This window comes from Oncorhynchus mykiss, chromosome 15 (assembly GCF_013265735.2).
Source record: "Oncorhynchus mykiss isolate Arlee chromosome 15, USDA_OmykA_1.1, whole genome shotgun sequence".
Taxonomy (NCBI): domain Eukaryota; kingdom Metazoa; phylum Chordata; class Actinopteri; order Salmoniformes; family Salmonidae; genus Oncorhynchus; species Oncorhynchus mykiss.
The window spans coordinates 8526629-8542354 of NC_048579.1; the positions used below are offsets into that span (position 1 = coordinate 8526629).

The following is a 15726-nucleotide window of genomic DNA, read 5'->3' on the forward strand; positions in this document are numbered from 1 at the left end:
TATCCCATAGTGCACCTTGCCTGGCCTTCCCTCATCCTCTTGATGGAGCAGGGGTTAACATGGCTGCTGAATCATGATGTTAAACTGACAGTCAGGTTATTCTATCATGATGTTAAACTGACAGTCAGGTCATTCTATCATGATGTTAAACTGACAGTCAGGTCATTCTATCATGATATTAAACTGACAGTCAGGTCATTCTATCATGATGTTAAACTGACAGTCAGGTCATTCTATCATGATGTTAAACTGACAGTCAGGTCATTCTATCATGATATTAAACTGACAGTCAGGTCATTCTATCATGATGTTAAACTGACAGTCAGGTCATTCTATCATGATGTTAAACTGACAGTCAGGTCATTCTATCATGATGTTAAACTGACAGTCAGGTCATTCTATCATGATGTTAAACTGACAGTCAGGTCATCACCCTCATAGATTTCATCCTGACCTGCCCTCTAAATACACCTCTGCTGTCTTCAACCAAGATCTCAGCGATCACTGCCTCATTGCCTGCGTTCATAATGGGTCCACGGTCAAATGACCAACACTCATCACTGTCAAACGCTCCCTAAAAAAATTCAGTGAGCAGGCCTTTCTAATCAACCTGGCCCTGGTATTATGGAAGGATATTGACCTCATCACATCAGTAGATGATGTCTGGTTGTTCTTTTAAAGTGCTTTCCTCACCATCTTAAATAAGCATGCCCCATTCAAAAAACTAAGAAGAACAGACCTGACTGGCCCTTGGTTCACTCCAGACCTGACTGCCTTTGACCTAGACAAAACATCCTGTGTCGTACTGCATTAGCATCAAATAGCCCCCGCGATATGCAACTTTTCAGGGAAGTTAGGAACCAATATACTCAGTCAGTTAGGAAAGCAAAGGCCAGCTTAATCAAACAGAAGTTTGCATCCTGAAGCAGTAGTTCCAAAAGGTTTTGGGACACTTTAAAGTCCATGGAGAATAAGAGCACCTCTTCCCAGCTGCCCACTACACTGAGGCTAGGAAACACTGTCACCACCGATAAATCTATGATATCAAGAATTTCAATAAGCATTTTTCTACGTCTGGCCATGTTTTCCACCTGGCTACCCCTACCCAACAGCTCTGCTCCCCCCGCAGCAACTTGCCCAAGCCCCCCCCCCCCCCCCCCCCCCCCCCCCCCCCCGCTTCTACTTCACCCAAATCCAGAAAGCTGATGTTCTGAAAGAGCTGCAAAATCTGGATCCCTACAAATCATCTGGGCTAGACAATCTGGACCCTCTCTTTCTAAAATTATCTGCCGAAATTGTTGCAACCCCTATTACTGGCCTGTTCAACCTCACGTTCGTATCGTTAGAGATCCCTAAAAATTGGAAAGCTGCCGCGGTCATCCCCCTCTTCAAAGGGGGAGACACTCAAGACCCAAACTGTTATAAACTTATATACATCCTGCCCTGCCTTTCTAAAATCTTTGAAAGTCAAGTTAACAAACAGACCACCGACCATTTCGAATCCCATCGTACCTTCTCCACTATGCAATCTGGTTTCCGAGCTAGTCATGGGTGCACCTCAGCCACGCTCAAGGTCCTAAACGATATCATAACCGCCATCGATAAAGGCAAGCCATCTTCATCGACCTGGCCAAGGCTTTCGACTCTGTCAATCACCACATTCTTATTGGCAGACTCAACAGCCTTGGTTTCTCAAATGACTGCCTTGCCTGGTTCACCAACTACTTCTCAGATAGAGTTCAGTGTGTCAAATCAGAGCGCCTGTTGTCCGGACCTCTGGCAGTCTCTATGGTGGTACCACAGGGTTCAATTCTCGGGGCTACTCTTTTCTCTGTATTTATCAATGTCGCTCTTGCTGCTGGTGATTCTCTGATCCACCTCTACGCAGACGACACCATTCTGTATACATCTGGCCCTTCTTTGGACAAAATGCTAACAACCTTCCAAACAAGCTTCAATGCCATACAATACTCCTTCCCGTGGCCTCCAACTGCTCTTAAATACAGAAAAAACTAAATGCATGCTCTTCAACTGATCGCTGCCCACACCTGCCCAGCCGTCCAGCATTACTACTCTGTACGGTTCCGACTTAGAATATGTGGACAACTACAAATACCTAGGTGTCTGGTTAGACTGTAAACTCTCCTTCCAGAATCCAAAATTAAATCTAAAAACGGCTTCCTATTTCACAACAAAGCCTTCTTCACTCATGCTGCCAAACATACCCTCGTAAAACTGACTATCCTACCGATCCTCGACTTTGGCGATGTCATTTACAAAATAGCCTCCAACACTCTACTCAGCAAATTGAATGAAGACTATCACAGTGGCATCCCGATTTGTCACCAAAGCCCCACATACTACCTACCACTGCGACCTGTATGCTCTCGTTGGCTGGCCCTCGCTACATATTCGTCGCAAAACCCACTGGCTCCAGGTCATCTATAAGTCTTTGCTAGGTAAAGCCCTGCCTTATCTCAGCTCACTGGTCACCATAGCAACACCCACCCGTAGCACGTGCTCCAGCTGGTATAATTCACTGGTCATCCCCAAAGCCAACACTTCCTTTGGCCGCCTTTCCTTCCAGTTCTCTGCTGCCATTGACTGGAACGAATTGCAAAAATCACTGAAGCTAATATCTCCCTCACTAACTCTAAGCATCAGCTGTCAGAGTAGCTTACCGATCACTGCACCTGTACACAGCCCATCTGTAAATAGCCCACCCAACTACCTCATCCCCATGTTGTTGTTTTTTGTTTTTTTGCTCCTTTGCACCCCAGTATCTCTACTTACACATCATCTTCTGCACATCTATCACTCCAGTATTAATGCGAAATTGTAATTATTTCCCCACTACGGCCTATTCAAAGCCTTTCCTCCCTAATCTACTACATTTGCAAACACTGTATACAGACTTTCTAATGTGTTACTGACTGTACGTTTGTTTCTTCCATGTGTAACTCTGTGTTGTTGTTTGTGTCACACTGCTTTGCTTTATCTTGGCCAAGTCGCAGTTGGGAGAGGCGCAGGTCGAGAGACATGCGTTCTCCGAAACACAACTCAACCTAGCCGCACTGCTTCTTGACACAATGCACATCCAACCCGGAAGCAAGCCGCACCAATGTGTCAGAGGAAACACCGTACACCTGGCGACCTGGTCAGCGTGCACTGCCCCCAGCCCGACACAGGAGTCGCTAGTGAGCGATGAGACAAGGATATCCCTGCCGGCCAAACCCTCCCTAACCCGGACGACGCTGGGCCAATTGTGGGTCAAACCATGGACCTCCCGTTCGCGGCCGGCTGAGACAGAGCCTGGGCTCGAACCCAGAATCTCTATTGGCACAACTAGCACTGCGATGCAGTGCCTTAGACCACTGCGCCATCCGGGAGGGCCTTTAATTGGTTATTATCGGTTATAATTCAGTAATATCAGTTATATCAATCAAATTTCAATCAAATTTACTTATAACGCCCTTCTTACATCAGCTGATGTCACAAAGTGCTGTACAGAATACCAGCCTAAAACCCCAAACAGCAAGCAATGCAGGTGTAGAAGCACGGTGGTTAAGAAAAACTCCCTAGAAAGGCCAGCACCTAGGAAGAAACCTAGAGAGGAACCAGGCTATGAGGGAGGGGTGGCCAGTCCTCTTCTGGCTGTGCCGGGTGGATATTGTAACAGAACATGGCCAAGATGTTCAAATGTTCATAGATGACTAGCAGGGTCAAATAATAATAATCACAGTGGTTGTAGAGGGTGCAACAGGTCAGCACCTCAGGAGTAAATGTCAGTTGGCTTTTCATAGCCGATCATTCAGAGTATCTCTACCAGTTATTTCAGTAATATCAGTAATATCAGTTAATATTAGTTATTATCAGTTATATCGGCTATTATCGGTCATATCAGTTATTTTCAGTTATCAATTATCATTGGTTATTATGCTTTATTTCAGTTATTTTCAGTGATCAGTTATTTCAGTTGTGTGAGTTATTATCAGGTTTAAGTTATTTTCATTATTCCAGTTAATATCAGTTATTTCGGTAATATCAATAATATCAGTTATCAGTTAGCTGAAATAACTGATAATAACTGATAATAACCGATACAACTGATAATAACCGATCCAACTGACGCATCAGTCATTAGCAGGCATATCAGTTATTATTGGCGAATATAGGTTATTCCCGTTATTTCTGGTTGTATCACTATACCCGTTATTATCAGTTATATGAGTTATGAGTTATTATCAGTTATATCAGTTATCAGTTTTGACAGTTATTTCAATATTTTCAGTTGTTTTCAGTTGTTTTCAGTTATTACCAGTTGTTATTCTCAGTTATTGTCAGTTATTTCAGTTACACACAAGGCCATCCCTGCCTGCCATAGAGAATCAGCTTAACAAAACACATGCAATCAGACAAATGATAAGGCTTTGTTATCCAATAGCTGTGCCTTACCTCAAGCTGTTTGAAGAACATAGGTGTAAGCAGACTGTCCACTTCTCTTTCCTCCAATGGACTGAGGGAGGAGGAGTCTAACGGCCCAGCTCGGGGCTTCAGGGTCTTGGGCTTCTCTGGCGGGTCAGACAGGCCCTCTACACTGGCAGACTGGCCCATGAGGAGCAGGGACAGGACTGAGGCCCGGGCAGAGACAGTGGGGGGGTGACAGATAGACCTGTGCTGGGCAGCAGGTCTGGGGCTGTGGGGCTTGGGGCTCATGGGTCTCACTGGGGTGTCTGGTATAGCTACCATGCTAGAAATGGTGCTCTCATAGCCTCCCCCTGGGGACCAGGACAGCTGATTGGCTAATGCAGCCAGGGAGGCGGGGCTCATGGGCGACAGGGCGCTGGATTCATTTGCGGGCGGAGCCTCAGAGTCTTGCGAGTACGGCGGTCCGGAGTCTGAGAAGTTGATTGACAGGTCTTTGGGCGGGACTTTCCCTTCCCTCCTCTCGCCATCCAACTTGCAGCCCTGTGGGGTGTAGGCCCCGGACCTTCTTTGACTGTCCTGCAGGCCCCTCTTGGTGAAGTGGTCGGTGAGATTCAGAGCCCTGAGAGAAGAGGGGGACCCAGGGACACTGAGCACTAAGCCTGAGGCCGAGCGGGATGCATAGTCACTGTGGATCTGTCTGGGCATCCTCAAACCCCCACCGTCCTCTCCCGCGACCCCATTCCCGACCGGGACAGACAGGGTACTCCTCACCAGCTCAGCCTCTTTGGCCCTCAGCCTCCTCCAGGACTGTTTGGCTCGCCCCACCTTCCCTTCACTCCCTGTATCAACGCTCCCCTGTTCCTCCTCGTTCTCCTTATCCATGGAGCGAGACTCAAACAGGCCGGATAGGGACTTGTGGGCCTGGGCGAAGCGCATGCGGAGGTTGAGGCTGTCAGAGCTCTTGCTCCTCTTGTAGCCGTGCAGGCCCTCGGGGGCCCCAGTCTGGTTGTGTCTGAGACCTCCGGGCTGGGAGGTCAGAGGGGTGTCTGGGCTGCTGGACCCCTCCCTGAAGAGCAGGCGGACGTGGCGGGTGCGAGGCGTGGAGGGGAAGAAGCTGTAGTCCTCCTCTTCTGTCTCGTAGCAACCCACCGGACCAGAGGAGAAGGCCTGCTGGGCCGTCAAAAAGACACTGTCGTTGTCTGAGGCGTCTCCCCCCAGCTCCCTTCCCAGGCCCAGGTCGGGTGAGTCCCGGGGCGAGCTGTCCACCTTGGAGTTCTTCAGACTGTTCTTCTTCCTGAAGGAAGGCATCTTGGAGAAGACAGAGAACTTGGAGCTCTTGGTGCTCCCCGACCGGCCTCCTTTAGACTTGCTCTTCATGGGTTTGTGGAGGTTAGCGTTCCCCCCCGAGACAGGCATGATGGACTCTTCCGTCTCCTCACTGTTAGTGCTGGTGGTGTCAAAATCGTAGGACACAGAGGTGGGGGTGGGACTGGAGCATCTCTCGCTGCCCGAGGCGTCCCTGTCGTGTGGTAAGGTCATGACCCTGGGGTCATCAGGGTCAAAGGTCGACAAGACCAGCTGGTGCTCTGACGACTCGATACTGGACAAGTCCTCAGGGCGACACGACGACGTGCTGAAAGTGGGCACATAGGATATGATGATGTCACCAGACAGAAGAACGGTGCCTCTGTCCTCCTCAGTGGGCCTTATCCTAACAATCTTTCTCCACTCCTTATCTCCCTCCTCATCCCCAGTCTCATCTTCCACTGTCCCAGAGTTGTCCAGGGAGTGGTCGGGATCAGCCTCTAGGATGGTTTCCAGGCTAGTAAGGGAGAGCAGGTTGAGACTGACGCCGGGATAGGGGTACCTCACGATTCTCACCTCACGATCCTGCTGCAGGAGGGTAGGGTGAGAGCTGGTCTGGAGGTAGGATCTGTATGAGCTGTCCTCCTCAGTAAACCAACTGTCCTCTAATCCTAAAGTCTCAGGTGAGTTGCTACACTCCTGTCTGTCTCTGTCCCAGGGAGGCTTGGGGGATTGGTGGGGAATGGGCTGCTGGCCCTTCTCCTTCTCCGCACTGTCCAATAGCAGGCTTCTGGTCTCCAGGTAGGAAGATAAGGGTTCAGAGAGGCCTGTTGTACTGTTTGCAGCACAATTAGCCTCCCTACACTCTGTAGTGTCTGTATGGTTAGAGATGTCTCCTCTCCAGTCTGTAGTGTCTGTATGGTTAGAGATGTCTCCTCTCCAGTCTGTAGTGTCTGTATGGTTAGAGATGTCTCCTCTCCAGTCTGTAGTGTCTGTATGGTTAGAGATGTCTCCTCTCCAGTCTGTAGTGTCTGTATGGTTAGAGATGTCTCCTCTCCAGTCTGTATGGTTCTGATTAGGGGCGTCTCTGTAACCCTCTCTCTGAAGCCTCTCCAGCTCTTCCACCTCAGCCAGGCTGAAGAGATACTCATCCTCCAGCCAGGACACGGCTGAGTCATCACTGCACCAGCAAGGGTGGTAGTCCACGAGGGACAGGAACTTCTCAGAATCCTCAGGGGGGTCTTCAAGAGCGCTGTCCAGGGTGTCATTGGTCTCCCCCAGGAATTTTGAGGTTAACGTTGCGGGCTCAGTCAGGGAAGGGGACTCCCCATCAGTTTTATCCCCACACTCCTTTGACCTGCTCTGGTGGGCTACCTTTATCTCTACCTCAGAGGACCACTGCTCTGACATCTGGCCCCTCATACAGAGAGACCCTGACCACAACCTTTCACTGGCCTTGGTGTGGTTGTTGGAGTCAGAGAGGGAGGACAGAGAAATGATTGAGGGTGGCACAGGGCAGGGAGAGGGAGGCTCAGGGATCCTGTGGTGGATCTCTAGGTGATCCCGGCGGCTATGGACCTGTTCTTTACACACAGGAGAGTCTGTTCCCACGGTAACAGGAGAGTCTGTTCCCACGATAACAGGAGAGTCTGTTCCCACGGTAACAGGAGAGTCTGTTCCCACAATAACAGGAGAGTCTGTTCCCACAATAACAGGAGAGTCTGTTCCCACAATAACAGGAGAGTCTGTTCCCACGATAACAGGAGAGTCTGTTCCCACGATAACAGGAGAGTCTGTTCCTATGGTAACAGAAAAGTCTGCTCCCACAGTTATCTCTATCCTACTCAGTGGTACAGTCTCCTGATCTAAGGCAGGTGGTTCTGTGCTGTCTCCCTGAAGAGGCTCAGTCTCTGTAGGTTGGTTTGACCCTTGGCCTATGTCACTAGAAACACCCTGTGTGCAGAGATCAACATACAGATCACTAGTGATCTCTACGAAGGCTCCTGTAGGACTGTAGGGGAATATAGCATCCTCCGTCTCCTCTGTGCTTGACAGCCCAACATGGTCAGAGTCGGTGTCTCTATGGTCAGAGAACTCTGCTCTTTTAACAGTGTTTGGCTGTGCTGATTCAGGGCAGGATGTGCTTTCTACTGCCTGTTCCTGTTGACTGTAAACATGACAATCTTCTTCTTTCTCCTCCTCCTCCTCCTCCTCTCTCACCACGGGCAGGGAATGGGTTGGTCCTGTCCTGTCCTCTCTAGTCGAGGTCTTTGATAACAGCTGTGAGTGTTCTGAGTCTTCTGATCCTGACCTGTCAGAGGGAGGCGGCCAGTCTATGTGGGGGAGGGAGCGTGGGTGGGTGGGCAGGCATTCCTCACTCCACCCCACAGCGTCAGACTGGGGATGAGCAGAAGCAGGCTGGAGCTCTACGGAGGTATAACCTTCCCCCAGCCAGCCCTCATCCCTCGTAATCTCCCCAGGTGAGGGCTCACTGTCCCTGGGTGTCTCTGTGCTGGAGCCCGACTGGTCCTGGAGCTCAGGGATTAGGCCCTGGGTTTGAACGGCATCCTTCTTCAGTGGTCGTGAACTAACGCTCTGTGTTCGTATCATTCCTTCAATGCCCAGCCCAGGAGCTGGGACCGGTGAGGCTAACTGTGATTCCAATTGGTTGATCCCCTTCCTGTTTTGCGATGGTGAGAGAGACAGATCAGGTGACAGGATGTTGGAAAGAGGTATGGGCCCACGGGTGTCTATCAAGGGAGGAAGTCCCACCTCTACAGGAAGTCCCACCTCAAAAGGATTTCCAGCCCCCACGGACGACCTGATTGAACAGAACCCATTCACTGTCTCCTCTGTCCCCGACGGTTCAGGTGGCTCTGCTGAGTTTCTGGTTGTGACACACACCTTGTGCTCTTCCTGGCAGTGGGCACATGATCCACATGCCTCAACGTGAGTCTTTGTAGCACTGAGGAAGGCCTGAGGCTGGGTCTTTGTGACAGGTCCGTTGGGGATACCCACACATGGACTGGCTGAATGGACCTTCCCTGTGGTTTCTAAACTGTGTGGTGCTGGGTTGTATTTCACTGTGGTGGGTGGACTACTCCTCTCTGTGGTGGGTGGACTAGTCCTCTCTGCCTCTGTGGTGGGTGGACTACTCCTCTCTGTCTCTGTGGTGGGTGGACTAGTCCTCTCTGCCTCTGTGGTGGGTGGACTAGTCCTCTCTGCCTCTGTGGTGGGTGGACTAGTCCTCTCTGCCTCTGTGGTGGGTGGACTACTCCTCTCTGCCTCTGTGGTGGGTGGACTCCTCCTCTCTGTGGTGGGTGGACTACTCTCTGTCTCTGAGGTGGGTGGACTACTCCTCTCTGCCTCTGTGGTGGGTGGACTACTCCTCTCTGTCTCTGAGGTAGGTGGACTCCTCTCTGTGGTGGGTGGACTATTCCTATCTGCCTCTGTGGTGGGTGGACTACTCCTCTCTGTGCATTGTGTGTCCATACAGATTGTGTCTGTGGTGTGTGTTTCTGTACACTGTGTGTCAGTACTGGGCTCTGCAATAATTTCACAGTATGTGTCTGATTTGGCTGTGTTGTGTGTGAGTCTGCGGTGTGTGTCTGGTTTGGCTGTGTTGTGTGTGAGTCTGCAGTATGTGTCTGGTTTGGCTGTGTTGTGTGTGAGTCTGCAGTGTGTGTCTGGTTTGGCTGTGTTGTGTGTGTCTATGCAGTGTGTGTCTGTTGTGTTGTGTGTGTCTATGCAGTGTGTGTCTGTTGTGTTGTGTGTGTCTATGCAGTGTGTCTCTGTTGTGTTGTGTGTGTCTATGCAGTGTGTCTCTACAATGTGCTGGTTGTGTTTCACCTGTCTGTTGGTACTACACGTATTCTGGCTGGCAAGACTTACCTGCTCCAGGTGACTGCTGTGTATTTGTGAATTCTGTTTCTCTACACTGTGCAGAGTGGACAGCAGATCTATATGGGATATATATATGCTATGTTGATTACATATCCCTGTGTTGGCTAACCCTGTGCTCTCTTTCCCTGTTCTACCTGTGTTGGCTAACACTGTGCACCATTTCTCTGTGCTGCTCTGCGTTTGTGTCTCTGTGCTGTTTCTCTGTGTAAACGTTTCTGTGCTTTGTGAGATGTCGAGCTGGTGTCCGGCTGGGCAATTTTGTCTGTGGGACTCTGTCTGGTGTATTAGTGTTTTCTGATGACCGGTGATTTGAGTGACATGAACCACTGTGCTGTGTTTCTCTGTGCTATGCTGGGTATCTGTCTCTGTGCTGTGTTTCTCTGTGCTATTTTGGGTATCTGTCTCTGTGATATGTTTCTCTGTGCTATGCTGGGTATCTGTCTCTGTGATGTGTTTCTCTGTGCTATGCTGGGTTTCTGTCTCTGTGCTGTGTTTGTGTTGCTTCTTCTCTGTGAGTTTCTCTGTGCTACGCTGGGGTTCTGTCTCTGTGCTGTGTTTGTGTTGCTTCTTCTCTGTGAGTTTCTCTGTGCTGTGTTTGTGTTGCTTCTTCCCTGTGAGTTTCTCTGTGCTGTGTTGTTGGTTATGAATCTCAACACTGTATTTCTCTGTGTTTACGTATGTGTTTGTTATCTCTGTGTTGCAAGGCTGACTCTGTGCTGTATCTGTGCTGGGCTGTTTCTCTGTGCTGGGTCTGCATACGTGAGTCTCTGTGTTCTCTGTGCTGTGGTTGTGCTGGCTCTTCTCTGCTGTGTGTCTGGCTCTACAGTGCCCTGCGGTGTGGTAGCTGTTGTTCTTCCATCCCGTGCGTATGTCCTCCACCCCCAGTATGGCAGACAGAGAGTCCTCGCTGCTGTCCGCGCTCAGGTCCGACAGCGTGTCACACAACGTGTCACTGTTCCATGAACACGAGTCAAAGTACTCCTCCGACAAGGTGATGTCACTCCCACCACCGCTCCACTTCCTCGCCTCGTCCTGGCTCCAGTCTTGGGGGTCGCCGGGTCCCAAATCCCCCTCCTCCACCTCTAATTGTAATCCCTCTGTGTTCTGCAGTCCCTCCGAGTCCTCTAGAGCTTCCTGGGTCTGCAGAGAGAGAAAAAGAAGAGAGATAGGCTTTCCGCTAGTAACTTAACACTGCTAAGAGTCTGATAGCAATAAGATGATCTTGTAGAGGCTCAGATAACTCTACATACAACACAGTACATTCAGTAAATCAGAGAGAGATATAGCGTCAGGCCCCGGTGCATTCAGTAAATCAGAGAGGTATAACGTCAGGCCGCGGTGCATTCAGTAAATCAGAGAGGTATAACGTCAGGCCCCGATGCCATCAGCAGATTAGAGAGATAGAACGTCAGGCCCCGGTGCATTCAGTAAATCAGAGAGGTATAACGTCAGGCCCCGATGCCATCAGCAGATTAGAGAGATAGAACGTCAGGCCCCGATGCATTCAGTAAATCAGAGAAAGAAATAACGTCAGGCGCTGGGAAGGTACAGTTGACGAGGAGCCTGGCATGAAAAGGAACAACATGTTTCTCTCTAATTACTGTCAAAACATCTCCTCAACCTGCGAAAATCTGGCAGAGGACAAATAATGGATCTATCTGCATACACTACGTGGACAAAAGTATGTGGATACCTGTTAGACGAACATCTCATTTCAAAATCATGGGCATTAATATGGAGTCGTTCCCCCCTTGGCTACTATAACAGCCTCCTCTCTTCTGGAAAGGCTTTCCACTAGATGTTGGAACATTGCTGCGGGGACTTGCTTCCATTCAGCCACAGCATTAGTGAGGTCGGGCACTGATGTTGGGCGATTAGGCCTGGCTCACAATAGGTGTTCAAATTCATCCCAAAGGTGATCAATGGGGTTGAGGTCAGGGCTCTGTGCAAGCAGTCAAGATCTTCCACACCCATCTCAAAAAAACATTTGTGTATGGACCTCACTTTGTGCACAGCAGCATTGCAATGCTGAAACAGGAAAGGGCCTTCCTCAAACTGTTGCCACAAAGTTGGAAGCACAGAATTGTCTAGATTGTCATTGTGGGGGCCTAGCCTGAGGGGCCTAGCCCAAACCATGAAAAACAGCCCCAGACCATTATTCCTCCTCCTCCAAGTTTTACAGTTGGCACTATGCATTCGGGCAGGTAGCGTTCTCTTGGCATCCGCCAAACCAAGATTCGTCCATCAGACTGCCAGATGGTGAAGCATTATTCATCACTCCAGAGAATGCGTTTCCACTGCTCCAGTCCAATGGTGGAAGCTTTACACCACTCTAACTGACGCTCGGCATTGCACATGGTGATCCCACAGGCTGACCACACTGCTCTCGTCGCGTGCGCGAGCATTGCAAAATAAATTTAGAAATCTGTTATTAAATTATTGCACCCACACTGCTCGTGCGCGCGTCAACAATCATCTGCGTTGCCCAGGGCTAAAGTAGAATCACAATCAGTTCTATTTCTGATGAGGATCGCACTGCAAGTCCTGCCTCTCCCATCTCCTAATTGGTTTATAGAAGCAGGTACCCACATGCCATCTCCTCATTGGTTATACCCACGTTGGTGACTGAAAGATGAACGAGGTCAGTGGCAGTAATGCACCTAATTTATGAAAGTTGCCAATCACAATAAAAAGTCAAGAGAAGAAAAATCCTGAAAGGAAGAGAGATGACTAGAAACGATTCAGTTGACCGTTTTATGTGTGGATTAATTGGCGGAGTAGAGGACCTTGTGCATTTCAGGTAAAATAACAACTCAATGTTTATATCCCAGGACAAATTAGCTAGCAACAGCAAGCTAATTAGCTAAATCGCCATAAATGTTTAATGCTTTTCGACCTGTCCCCAAATTAATACAATTAGTTCAGAGTTTATTTTGATTTTAACCTACGTGTTGTGATCACATTTAAATTAATTTATGCACTATGGCGCACGCGCGCAGCCGGTTTGGGTTCCGTGAAAGGCTTGTCTATGGCTGCTCGGCCATGGAAACCCATTTCATGAAGCTCCCAACGAACAGTTATTGTGCTGACATTGGCAGTTTGGAACTCGGTAGTGAGTGTTGCAACCGAGGACAGACGATTTACGCGCTACGTGCTTCAGCACTCATGGTCCTATTGTGTGAGCTTGTGTGGCCTACCACTTCGCTGCTGAGTCATTGTTGCTCTTAGACGTTTCCACCTCATAATATCAAAACGTACAGCTGACCGGGGTTGTCCAGGGCAGCTCTAGCAGGGCAGAAACTTGACCAACTGACATGTTTGAAAGGTGGCATCTTACGACGGTGGCCATTCTACTGCCAATGTTTGAATATGGAGATTGCGTGGCTGTGTGTTTGATTTTTATACACCTGCCAGCAACGGGTGTGGCTAAAATAGCCAGATCCACTAATTTGAAGGGGTGTCCACATACTTTTGGCCATGTAGTGTAACTATTACTACAGAAGCCACTACACATCCATATTAAAGGTTTGAAAACACGGCTGTGTAGGCGCTCTCTCTCTCTCTCGCAAACCCCTTCTCATTCAATGTACATTTACATTCTACAAGCATACTGCGCAAACACACTTTACGTAAAAAAAAGACAATCACTTTCTCCGTGAAAAGTTATGTAGTTATCAAGATGAAGCCATTGCTAATGTCACACACACGCTAAAGATAAGTCTGAAGATATGGCTGAAGATCAGGCTGAAGATCAAGCTGAAAATCAGGCTGAAAATCAGGCTGAAGATATGGCTGAAGATATGGCTGAAGTTCAGGCTGAAAATCAGGCTGAAGATATGGGTGAAGATATGGCTGAAATTAAGGCTGAAGATAAGGTTGAAGATCAGGCTGAAGGTAAGGCTGAAGGTAAGGCTGAAGATGTGGCTGAAGAGAAGGCTGAAGATATGGCTGAAGATATGGCTGAAGATATGGCTGAAGAGAAGGCTGAAGATATGGCTGAAAATATGGCTGAAGATATGGCTGAAGATATGGCTGAAGATAAGGCTGAAAATAAGGCTGAAGGTAAAGGCTGAAAATAAGGCTGAAGATAAGGCTGAAGATAAGGCTGAAGATATGGCTGAAGATATGGCTGAAGCTTTGGCTGAAGCTTTGGCTGAAGCTAAGGCTGAAGATAAGGCTGAAGATAAAGGCTGAAAATATGGCTGAAGATATGGCTGAAGATAAAGGCTGAAGATATGGCTGAAGATGTGGCTGAAGATATGGCTCAACAGAAAGTTTTCCTGCGCTGTAACTTACGCTGCCAAGTCCCACAATCACAGCTGTTTCCACCACCACAGTGTAGAGGCTTGCAATAACCCAGCTGAGCACTGCTCCCATGGCCCCTCACGCGCAATGGAACACACGATGACATACACTCCTCTGTACACTCCTCTGTACAGTCCTCCGTCCCTCACGCCTTCACTCTACACCGCCCGTTCTTCCCTCTCCTCCTCTCTCCACTCCTCTCTTCTCCCTCCACTTTTTGTCTCTTGGTCTATGTTCCATCACCTATCCTCCTGAGTAAGCCGAGTGCCTCTGCCTCTTGAACTGCTGAATATAAAGACACTTGTAGTAATTAGCTGTAGAATAATCTGCCCTGGCTGTAGAGGCGGGGCTGGCTGTGGAGGTGGGGCAGGAAATCACACCAATGAGACAAGACACTAAGAAGCCAGGCAGCTTTATAAATAGACCTGGAGCAATGATGGACAGACTCAATGCATGATTGCACACAATCTAACAGACAGTAGGACTGACTACTTAAATACGTACTTTACCTAACTACACAACAACCAACTGACTATGTTAATACATACATGACCAAACTACACTCTAACCAACTGACTATGAACATAGACAGCCTCTGCCAAAAGCTTTCATCAAGGCAAAGGGTGGCTACTTTGAAGAATCTAAAAATCTAAAATATATTTTGATTTGTTTAAAACTTTTTGGTTAGTACATGATTCCATATGTGTTATTTCATAGTTTTGATGTCTTCACTATTATTCTACAATGTAGAAAATAGTCCAAATAAAGAGAAACCCTGGAATGAGTAGGTGTGTCCAAACTTTCGACTGGTACTGTATGTTTTTCAACTCTGCTGTGATGTTTCAACAAAGTTCTGAACCTTTATATTCTCATAGTTTAAAAATAAATACACAAATCCAAGAGTATTATTATTTGATTGATTGATTGACTAGGACTTTTTAAATCACTCAGCAGTGCTATTTGCAGAGTTAGCTACAGATAAATGTTGCAATTCTTCAGCCATTCATGAACCTGCGACCAAAAACAAGCTACATATGTGACCCGTTTCAGGAAACTAGGCGTATGTCGCAAGTCACGACTTCACAGGGAGCCATTTCAACGTTTAAAATTTTTCATCTATTTAATCAAAATGCTTTTTTTGGCAGAAATGCTTTCTGGAACATATGAACTTTCATGTGCCTTAATAACGAACTTGTATGCCATTTGTAAATACGAATACAATTGTTAATTTACGAGCCTTGTTGGTTAAGCCACAGAAAAAGCAAGCAACCTACCGACTAGCCATGGTTGGCTAAGATAATGAGTGGACTGGACATGCCGAGAGAGGATTTCGGATTGATTCATTTTGAAGGCTTCTGTCTATTTGAGTGGGTCAGTCTGTGTTGGTAATCCTGTTGAACACGGCTTTTAAATGTTTTTATTGTGTAGTGGAGCTGCATAAATGTTGCCCTCCACTTTCTGGAGGCTAGAGTTTTGAAATCAGTGGAATTAGCTAAAGAGAAGGAGAAAGCACCTGTCTCCGGATTACATCTTCAAACTAAGGGCAACCATGGCATGGCATCCGTGACAGGGAGACGCGTCCATCATGCATGATGAAGAATACGGGTAAGATCGTAGCAAGCCAATGCTAGACTATTTCAGATATTACACATTTCTGATTTTGACAGAAATGGTTTCATTTCAAGCTAAGGTGTACTGTTAGCTAGGTAGCTAACTTTAGCTAGCTGGCTCCCTAGCTAGCGTTACATGTATGACGTTATTATTTGTATCCCAGAACTGTTTGCG

At 48.0% G+C, this 15726-nt stretch overlaps 1 protein-coding gene across 3 annotated transcripts in view; it reads right to left on the minus strand.

Moving 5' to 3' along the window:
- LOC110489553 (rho guanine nucleotide exchange factor 4) overlaps positions 1-9412 on the minus strand; it is a 77241-nt gene extending 67829 nt beyond the window's left edge. The window contains exon 1 of one of the 3 annotated variants that reach the window (XM_036945712.1): positions 4456-9407. In XM_036945712.1, the coding sequence (XP_036801607.1) occupies positions 4456-9225 (4770 nt within the window). In that variant the 5' untranslated portion in view covers positions 9226-9407. Of the gene's footprint in view, positions 1-4455 lie in introns of all 3 variants that reach the window. The other 2 variants (XM_036945713.1, XM_036945714.1) reach the window with 2 other exon arrangements.
- Between the last annotated feature and the right edge of the window lie 6314 nt (positions 9413-15726).